The sequence below is a fragment of the Nematolebias whitei genome, chromosome 2, assembly GCF_014905685.2.
Source record: "Nematolebias whitei isolate Nwh7 chromosome 2, NemWhi1, whole genome shotgun sequence".
NCBI lineage: Eukaryota > Metazoa > Chordata > Actinopteri > Cyprinodontiformes > Rivulidae > Nematolebias > Nematolebias whitei.
In genome coordinates, this window is record NC_056499.1 from 6,172,882 (window position 1) to 6,183,976 (window position 11,095).

Genomic DNA, 11,095 nt, shown 5'->3' on the forward strand with positions numbered 1-11,095 from the left:
TTATGTTATATTTACTTTTTGCATGTCTATATATATATATACACATACTAGAATAAACTACTACTTACTACTACTTGTACTACTATTCCTATTTCGCAGTATTTCACTTACTGCAGGTCTTCAGGGTACGGATCCCCTGCGATAAAAGAGGGACTACTGTGCTGTGCAAAAGTCTTGAACCGTTGCTTCAGATTTTTATTTCCAAGCAGCCAGACTGAAAATCATTAAAAAAAAATTTGTTCCCATCTCTTTAATCATTCTTTTTAAAAAGACTGACAGGCATAAAATGGTGTTTTATCTCCAAAAAGATGATTCTGAGCTGAAAATATTATCTGGAAACCTTGAATCGATATGGGCTTTATTCAAATTAATCAAGAGTAACTAAAAGCTGAATTCTGAATAGAAATGTTGCCGTTTATTTTCTACTTTAGATCAAATTACTCCACAAAGTGTCGGTAGATCCATCCGGTTGGATCACATCTGGATAAAAAGATCCAGTCGCAAGTCCAACGACAAGAGGAGTTAAGAACGTCTCATTTGGACGTGAACTTTCCCTCTAAAAAGACAAAAACAAATGAGGACATTTGTTGTTTATTCTAACTATAAACTTTTATTACGTTTATGTTTTACAGATACATTTTAAAGGGGAGCTGGGAACGCTGGATTTAGTTCTTTTTTATTTGATCTTTTAGCAACAGAAACACAAACTGTCTCTAAGTCAATGACAAACTTGGACAGAGTTGAGACATGTTTAGTTTCCTGCATCATGTGATTAAATATTAATGACATCCTGGTTGTAGGAAATGGCGGCCTTCGTTTACGGGGTGTGTCTACCTGCTGAGGCGACTCCCGGCCAGCCGGCCGCTCTCTGCGGATCAGACCATTCTTCTTCTTCCAGGTTTCACCGACGTCTTCCTCGGCTTCAGCCTGCAGGCAGAAAACAAACAGCGTTAAAGACTTCCTGATGCTCCATATGATGCATGCTCAAGACGTTACAGACCGCTGTCCAGGACGGGCTGCTTCAAGTTTAGTCTGAAAAATTCATCCGTTTCTGATGGTTGTCATTAAATGTTAGTTACGTCACAATCCCATTTTAAATGTCAGCTGCTGTGTCCTGCTTATAATAATAATTAATAAGAAACTTTCTCAACAATAATTCAAGTAAATAAACTCAAACTTGTTTAGAAACTTAAGATCATGTGAGTTGTATTTTCTTTGAACGTGGAGTTTATTTTGTGTCTACGCATGAGAGGAGCCTTTTATTGTTTCACTGTGGACAAAAGTGAATAAAAAATTAGGAGAGCTTGAAGTCGCCACAGTGATGAAGGTGAGAGGCGCTTTTGTCGTTTCACTTTAAGCAACAATAAAAATAAATGAAACGTTAAAACAATGGCTGACAGAAAGGTGGACTCATTTGAAACCAGGACTGAAACTCAGTCTTTTCTTATGTTTGTCCCTAAAAATAAATCTTGTATCGACTAACGCTGTCTCAGAAAACATGAAACTATCATAAACTTTAACTCAGCACCCCTGAAAAAACAAGAAACCAGATTTAGGATTTAAACTTAGCATTTTAAAGAAGCTCAGTTTCAATCTTAGATTCACCAAAATATTGAATAAGTTTGGAATAAATATGGAATAAATTATGACACTTAATCGGGCCAGTAAAATCTATGATTTATTTATTTTTTGCACAAGTCAGATGCTTGATGCCACCTGTCAATCAATCCAACAGGCTCGTCAGCAACTGCCCAATCATTGATCTCAATTTGTCCCTGAGTGAAACGCCCCTTACCTGCAGGAGCTGCAGCCTCCGACAACATTGTCAGGGTTTTGCGTAATGAACGCTTTTCATTCAGAGGGATTTCATGACGAATCATCAGACAAATGGTTAAACGTTGTCAGCGGAGAACGAGTAATTCAGACAGCATTAGTCTGAGCGTTTAGAGGGTGGAATACAGTTTATTACATTTCAAAAACTAAACGGAGCCTGAATAAATGTAAAAGATGAAAAAGTCCTGCGGCCGACCTCATGATCAGCTGAATACAACAGTTATAAACAGGAAGTAGTAGTCCCTCGTTTATCGCTGGGGATCCGTACCCTGAAGACCCGTGATAAGTGAAAAACCACGAAGTAGGAATAGTAGTACAAGTAGTAAGTAGTAATTTATTTTAGTATTTTTACACATATATACATATATATATATACATGTATATATATGTATATATATATGTATGCATATATATATATATATATATATATGTGTGTGTGTGTGTGTGTTTTAAAGCCTTCCCACACTCTTGCAGTATTCTAAACAATGTTTCTAAACTCTAAAGCTCTAAAAGAGCACAGCATGTCATGATTTCAGCTCTCTGTCTCCGCTGCTCTCAGCCACCTGCAAGTGCTCTTGGCCACGCCCACTTCACCGCTCTGCATGGATCAGCTGATCAGCTGCAGCAGAAAGTTTATCCTGGAGTATGGGCTGCACAAAGGTGCTAAATAATTTAAAATAATTTATTTTAAATAAAAATTCCATGCCGATCGTGCGGCTCATCCATCAATCAGCCAATTGTGTCATGTCCAATCTTGTTTTGAAAAACTGCGACAGAGCGAGTCTGTGATAAATGAACCGCGATGTAGCGAGGGACCACTGTACCACATGTTCATCTGTACCAAGGTAACTGCAGGTAAATCCTCCATTTTATTTTATTTTTTGTCATAATTACATTTTGTGTTTAAAGGTTAAATTAAAGGTTAAAGCTAGTTGTGTTTTATTTTGTGTTTTGTATGTAGATATATGTTGCAACTTCTGCTTGCATAAGTTCAGTCTTTGATTGCTATGATCCTTTAAAAGTCCTATTTGTGACTTTGATGGTTCTTGTTATGTTTGGGCTCTGCTCGTCCCTCTTGACACATTTCACGAGTTTCTTTAGACGTTTTAGACTCTTACTCAGATCTGGCGTCTTTTACAAACATGGTTGTGTTTTTTGTCTTTTTGACAACCTGAATCTGTGAACGGCTTCAAAAAAAAAATTTCGAGGTCAATTTTAACCATTTAATTTCCCCCAAATGAGAGAATAAATGCTTTTTTTTTTTCTGCTTATCATGCCTATTTGCTTGTAAGATTTGAAGTCTTTTGTGTATTCTGTGCAGCACTTTACAAAACTTTGCTTCTACAAGAAAGCGACTAACAAGTATTCTGAGAAGGAGGCGACCGTGCCGGAGATAAGGCTGAGGAGGAATCTGAACAAAGACGCCAGTGTTGTCTCCTGGACAGAGCAGAGCGTCACGTTTCATCAGCTCCTAATCTACAGAAGACTGGAGAGACGCGAGGGCCCTGTGACAGGCTGCGGTGAATTCCAGCAGAAGTGAGGGACCAACAGACGTCTGTGTGTTTGAACAGCAGATTGTTTCTGAAGCAGCATCGGACGCCCAGCTTTGAATTTTACAGTTGGATCACATGGACGATGTTTACTTTCTGTTTTTAGCCCAGAAAACACACGTAGGGTGTCAGTGGACGAGACACAGAGTTTCTATTGTTCTGGAGGATCATCTCAATGACATGAACACATAAAAACAGCTTAATAACAACTCTGTGACTCAAGGGACGGTTCAGATCTTTTGAAGGGGAGTTCGGTGGAAAGCTTTTTGAACAACCTCTTTTTGAAGAAATGGTTTAATTCTGACTGGAATCATGAACTAATGGCTGGTCTGAATGGAACTGAGACTAAAACAACTTCAAACATGTTCCTACAAACAGTACCGTATTTTCCGCCGTACATGTCGCGTCTGTGCAAATATGTCTAATAAAGTAGAAAAATCCTTAAATACGTTGCTTCACCGTATAAGTCACATCTATTATGCATTACCGCTGATGCATCACGTTTGGTACGTGTCACCAGTGGCAACCTGGAAATGTGGGTCGGTGTTGTGCCAATCGATTGGCTGCCAAATGGCGGCTGCGGGAGCGTGCACGGGAGGACTTTAACAAGAACCTAACAAGATAATCACTTAAAAACAATTATTTGTTTGCTCAAAATTATAGCAAAGTTGAACTTTTCCTTAATAAATGCACTTTGACGGTCAAATCAGCTGCATTTCAAAAGCCGATACGCCGAAGTAGGAACGTGCACGAAAGGTCTCGCTGTGCACTTCTTCTGAATTGAACAAGAAAACTACCTAAAAACAATTATTTGTTTGCTCGAAATTACAGTAAAGGTGTGTCTCAGTTGAACTTTTACTTAATAAATGCACTTCAATGGTCAGATTAGCTGCATTTTGTCAGGGCGACGCTGCAAAATGAAGCTGATTTGACGGTTGCTCCAAGCGAACTGGATGAAGGTGGCAGGCTATGGCAAGCCAATTGTGCCATTAATAGCCACTTTTACCTATTACATGACACAACAGCATGCCATACTACTCGAGTGCCCTCTAGCGGCTGAAAATGGTAGTGTTCAATATTTTCAGTCCGAATGAATGAAAACGGTCATATCTCAGTCAAAAACTGGTTTATAAATATGGGGAAAATTCATAAATACGTCGCTTCAGCGTTTAAGTAGTAAAGCATGCAAATAATGCAAAAATGCGACGTAAAAAACAATACTTAACATAGCTGTCAGTTTCACATTGCGTGGTTGTTCCAGAAGGAATTCCAGTGCTGGATGTGCTACAGCTATTGCTGCTACCGCTATTTTTCCTGCAATTAACCACAGAAATCCATGTAAACATTAGTCTAATAAAGAAGCGTCCAACAGCAGGCATACCTCCTAGATTTGCTATGGTTGAGCCATGCACAAAAGTTTTAGTGCGCACAACAGCAACCCATGCTTACAAGGCAGCTCTGCTACTTTTATGTTCAACCCTTTAACGTGTTTTTAATTAATCCCTAATACGTCACTGAGGATGCCATGAATGGTCAGAATGCTTCAGAGTTTTGAAGAGGTAATAATCGTGTAGGAAATGGCATTTCCATATGCATGAACCAAACAAACATAAAAGGACACATTGACTGCAGGTGGGAGAGATTAGAGTCGTTTAATAACAACAGTAATCCACGTTGGTCCTGATCCATCTCAGACCAGCCAGAAGTTCATCAGTCCAGTCAGAACTAACCTCCCTTTTTCCACATTTACGCCGTTCAAAGAGTTGTCTACAACAGGTAAGATATTAATTGTTTATTATGTTTCCACTGAGCCCGTTGTAAAAGATCTGAACCATCTTTTTAATAATTTTTTATCTGCCTGCTTTATAAAACTGAACTAAGATCCCGGTTTCTGAAACAGGAACGTTGTGTGTCTTTACAAAGAGCATCTCGAGCAGCTCATCAGGCTGAATCTGTTCTGTCAGTCAGAAAACCCAACGCAGCAGGTTTTACCACATTGTTCTGCAGCTACTCAGCCTTTGTGTCGTCCAGTGTGTGTGTGTGTGTGTGTGTGTGTGTGTGTGTTACAGTGCTGATGCATTACATATTATGTAGGACAAAGTAACCGCTGGATTGTGTTCACGGTGAGTCAGGTTGCAGGACGCACCCTTTCTAATTTTATAATTAAGAACTCCTTTAACATCACGTTGACTGAAACATCTCCAACACTAAACACGTTGCTCGTTGCATTTCTCTTGATTAACTTATTACAAGCCCAGGGCCACATTCTGCCCCACAGGAGACCATCAATAAATACTGTACTGGGATATGAAGGACTGCAGTCTGAAGACTACAAGTTTGTTGCCCTCAGAGTTCAGAGTAAAGAACATCTTAAAAAGATTAATTTATAGCTTCTTGAACACTAATTTCAGTAAAAAAATCTCCCAAAGGGTTTCAGTTGTATAAATATTCCATCCCGTCACCGTTTCACACATCATATTTCATCAGCTTGTTCAATAAATTCAGATTTAGTTCATCTGAATAAGGATGATAAGCCAAGACCACAAAAAATACCTGAAGGAAAGCACAATGGTGCCATCGCCTTGTTTTAAAATAGCATTTATTGGATATAAAATTGTGTTTTTTTTAACCCATCTAATACCTTTGTAATTAAATTTTTAAGACAGCTCTCAGGGCCTCGTTTTAAATTGAATTTTAACCTCATTTGATAAAAATAAGATTAAACTCTGAGTCAAAATGTTTTCAAACTAGGTGCAGCGACGACACGAACGAGGATGGAGTCCTCATCAGCGTTCATCTCCTGAACGCAGCTTTGACTCAGAACTTTTGTTACCACCCTATAAGTCACATCAGTCCAAATATGTCTAATAAAGTGGGGAAAAAACATAAATATGTCGCTTCGCCGTATAAGTCGCATCTATCATGTGTCACTGGAAATGTGAGCCGGTGTTGTGCCAAAAATCGATTGGCTGCTAAATGGCGGCCGCAGGAGCGTGCACGGGAGGATAACACTTGAAAATAATTATTTATTTGCTCGAAATAATAGAAAAGGTGTGTCTCAGTTTAACTTTTCTTTAATAAATGCACTTTGACGGTCAAATTAGCTGCATTTTAAAAGCCAATTTGCAGAAGCGGGAGCGCGCAGAGAGATGACTCGCTGTGCATTTCTTCTAAATTTACCAAAATAACCACCAAAAAACAATTATTTGTTTGCTCGACATTATAGTAAAAGTGTGTCTCCGTTGAACTTTTCCTTTAAAAATGCACTTTAACAGTCAAATCAGCTGCATCTCACCTGAACGGCGCGGTGAAATGCAGAATCAGAATAAGCTTTATAATCACTGCACCGAGATTCTAAAAAGATCTGATGAAAGAGCTCTTACTGAGTTTTTCTGGTAACATCTGGCTGTCGGAGCCTCATATCTTTATTAACAATCTTATCAAGTTCTTTTCATCTGAGCGTAAACAAAGATTACGCTCAGAAACCAAACGTGTGTCCAAAAATATGCAGCCGTGACAAAATCTACAGCCCAAAACCAAAAAAACCTTTCAAACAGCTGATTTGATGTTTGCTCCAGTACACCTGAGCGAGATGAAGGTGGCTCGGTATGGCAAGCCAAGTGTCTCATTAATAGCTACTTTTAGCTATTAATGAGACACTTAGTTTGCCATTTTAGTCGAGTGCCCTCTAGCAGCTGAAAATAATGTTCAGTATTTTCAGTCAGAATGAATTAAATCATCAGATCCAAAAATCGGTTTATAAATATGGGAAAAAACATAAATATGTCGCTTCACTGCATAAGTCGCAGGCATGCTAATTTATGAGAAAAAAACGGCAACTTATGCAGCAAAAATTACGGTATTTTATAACTATAATTTTGTTTTATTATTATCATTTATAAAACAAACGCAACTTTACTTTTTGAGGCCAAGTGGGGTCACAACAGCACAACTAAGCCATTTAATAAATTAATTTTTGAAGGTTTTTTTTGGTTTTGGGCTGTAGATTTTGTCACGGCTGCATATTTTTGGACACACGTTTGTTTTCTGAGCGTAATCTTTGTTTACGCTCAGATGAAAAGTACTTGATAAGATTGTTAATAAAGATATGAGGCTCCGACAGCCAGATGTTACCAGAAAAACTCAAACAGAGCTCTTTCATCAGATCGTTTTAGAATCCAAGAAACTTTTCCCACAATCAGCGTCTTCATCACCTCTGACTCGTAATCTAATTTGTTGCTCTCCCATCGAGAGAGCGGATCATTTAAACACAAATCATATCTCCATCCTGTGATACAATTTTATAAATCATGTTTAGTTCATGTATTTGATGGCACCAGCCATGAATGTTTTTTTGTTCCTGCATTGCCCGTTTTTTAAAATCTAGAATTGTGATTTGAACGCGTCAGACGTGCAGCATCTTCCTTCACAGCTGTAAAACCAACAGTCGAACATCCTTCGGCGTCAGCGCCTCTGGTCTTCTTTTCATTAAATAAAAACATATTTATTGATTCTTGACGCTCCCTTGTACGCCCTGACTCCACCTGAAGTGCTCCGAGTGTTTGTTGAAGCTAATGTTTTGCTTTCAGAGCTGCTGGCGTCTGTAGAGTCGACTGAACGCCTGCAGAGTTGCGTCATCTCAAACACACCGAAGAACACATCTGCAGCAGATGTTTCCCTCCACTCCGTTTCCTCCTGTCTTTTTTATCAGCACGCTGAGGAATCAAGGGAGTAAAGAGATCCTTCATACACTAATGGGGCAGAGGCACTTAATAAGTTTGTATATTTTGTGTTTCATTGTTTTCATCTTGGAAATAATAAGATTTCACCACAAAACAACAACAAACATTCACAACTGCAGTCATTTCCAAATCACAACTTGTTTCCAGTGAGAGGAGAAACCGCAGACAAAGACAAGAAGAGTCAAACTCCTCCCAGTAAGGCCACAGCAGACATCTGTAGTGGAAATCTTTCCACGGTGAGGCAATGGTGCAAAAAAACACCAAGTCACTGCACAAAGGAGCCAAAGTCCAGGACAAGCGTGTCCCTCCAGCCGCTGGAGTCAAACCTCACAATCAGTGACAGATTCTCTGCTCTGTGTCATTTAACAGACAAACGTTGAACCCCTGGTATCAGACCTTTACAGCGGTTATTAACTGGAAGGCTGCAGGTCATATAGAGCCTGTGAGCTCATTCGTTTTGTCGTTAGAATTAATAAATTAAAAATAAAACAGATACAATCTGACCAAATAAATAGTTTGTTTGCTCTTAGCACACAGCAGCAGGAAAACCTGCAGCTGAGCTCATCAAGGGTCAACAACATGGCAACACCGTTGATTTATGGCAGCAGAAATTCAAACAAATAAAGCCACCAAAGATAACCAAGCAAAGGCCACGCACGCACGCACACAGTGTCTGGACAAAAACTGAAACCCTGGAGCAGGTTTTGTTGAAGAGCCCTGATTTAAAGCTTAATGTGGTCACATCTTATCAGAGAAACCACAGAAAATACATAAACTGTACCGTGTCTTTCCGACTATAAGGCGCACTTAAAACCCTTTCATCTTCTCAAAAATCGACAGTGAGCCTTATACTCCGGTGCACTTTATTAATTCTGGTTGTGCTCACTGACGTCGAACCAACTTTATGAACGATGTTGAAAGTTACTGTGAATGAGTTGAATAAAGTTTGACTTATAGTCCGAAAAATACGGTAGTCAGAAAGGCCTTATCTGAGACTTGAACCTTCCAGATGTTTGAAACTTCCACATTTTATTTCTTTGTACTTCAGAGGAAGTTTAGAGAAAGTTGTCAAATTTGAGAGTTGTAATCAACGATTTTTGACCGTTAAAACTAAATGCAGGTCAAGAGTGACCACCTGAAGGATCATTTTTGAACTTTTCTGAGAACTGTCAGTCCTGGGACTGACATAAAACCCTGTGAGTCAGAATGTGAGCCGTGCCCTGCCTAAAGGAGCAACCACCGAAGATCCGTCCGGTGTGCTATCAGCGCGGTGAGGAGGCGTGGTGCCCAGATGACCACCTCACTCCCTCACCAACGTTCATTTGAAGACTTGTCAGAGCTCTGCTGCATGAGTGAAGAAAGTCTACGGAAGAGGAATGATGATGATGATAATAATAATAATAAAGGAAGAGACGTCTCAGTTCACACACTCACTAAAAAACTTTGAGGGCCAAGTTCTCCGAGCAAACAAAGACTGTGAAGGAGCCACCTACAGCAAACAGCCACACAGCCTGGAGCTTTGTCAGAACCGAGACCGTCCCAGTCAGAACCGAGACCGTCCCTGTCAGAACCGAGACCGTCCCAGTCAGAACCGAGACCGTCCCAGTCAGAACCGAGCTCTGCGTTATTACAGGCAGGTTTATGAGTCTTCATGTTTGAGTTGATTCTGTTTCAGTTCAGCTGTCGTAAGTCTGAACATTTCTGTTTTTCCAGGTCTGAGATCAGATTTAACATAAATGTGAAACAGCTGTGTGAGCGTAATATCACACACACACACACACACACACACACACACACACACACACACACACACACACACACACACACACACAGATGATGAAAAGACATAAATCTCAGCGGCTCCACCTTCTTGTGATCACTTTCTGTGAGTTGTTCGACACAGATTCGCTTCTTCGGGAGATTTAAAGTTTAAAATAAATGAAATAACTTGAAGTTTTCTGAACAGGCCGGAGGTGCACGCAGGCTCAGCGCGGACTCACCGTGTCTGCAGCTTCTGCCTCCTTGGTGCCATTATTCCCTGCAGGAAAAGTCAACCTGAGACGTCTGATCCTTCTCTATAATTAGAAAAAAGACAAAGTTTAAAAAAGTTTAAACACATTTAGATGCGGTCATCATCCGAAAAGTTTGTTTTTTACTAAATGTCCTGGAAGGTGAGACATAATCATTCACATCCTCCATCAGTGCAGTTTATTGGTAGACAGTAAACGGTAAACAAAGATTATTTAAATCCTCTACAACTGTAAAACAGCAACATGTTGTATTTCCAGTTCAGTGAATTATTGGATCATCGTGAAGTTTGAAATGAAACATTTTGTGCAGAGTTGAGACGTGAAAGGAGCAGAACAAAGGCCTGTTTTCTCAGAGAGCTCTTCAAATAAACATGACATCCTGACTCCTGCCCACTCCTCTCTGGTTACACGCGTGTGCACGTGAGCAGATTGACACATCTCACTGCCATAAACCATAAACCCAGCAGCTCTGGGGTCAGAAACATGTTGGAGGAGATGGTTTCAGTGCAGGGGAGTGACGGACAAACAAAAGGAGGAGAGAAAAACAGAGGAGTTGGAGAGCTGGAGGGAGAGGTCCTCGCTTCTCTGGGACTTCTTACCTCAGAGTCTTCAGGGTCCTCGGTGGTGGTGGTGGAAACAGCTCGCCTTGAACCGTAGCGACGCATGGCTCCTCTTCTGTCCGCTCCTCACCCGTCTCCCTCTGCCTCTCCAGCCCTCCTCCCACTCTTCCTCTCACTCTCCTTCCTGAGTTCTGCTCAGGCTCTCAGACCGACCATCTGCACCCCACCACCTCCACCACACCAGCTCCAGTCAGGGAAGAGGAGGGAAATTCCACTCTGTCAGCCGTCTAGTGCAGGTCCACAGGGGCCCCTGAGGTACTGAGGTCCCCTGACTCTTTGTGAGTGAGCCTAGGTGTAGTCCAGTCCCACCCTCAGCAGGA

The 11,095-nt window shown here is 40.6% G+C and overlaps 1 protein-coding gene across 1 annotated transcript in view; it reads right to left on the reverse strand.

Annotated features, from left to right (window-relative positions):
- Nucleotides 1–10,844, reverse strand: part of LOC119428302 (myocardial zonula adherens protein) — an 18,888-nt gene extending 8,044 nt beyond the window's left edge. The window contains exons 1-3 of the mRNA XM_037695972.1: nt 10,755–10,844; nt 10,126–10,200; nt 835–927 (exon numbers count right to left, since the gene is read on the reverse strand). Of these exons, the coding sequence (XP_037551900.1) occupies nt 835–927; nt 10,126–10,200; nt 10,755–10,820 (234 nt within the window). The 5' untranslated portion in view covers nt 10,821–10,844. The remainder of the gene's footprint in view (nt 1–834; nt 928–10,125; nt 10,201–10,754) is intronic.
- Between the last annotated feature and the right edge of the window lie 251 nt (nt 10,845–11,095).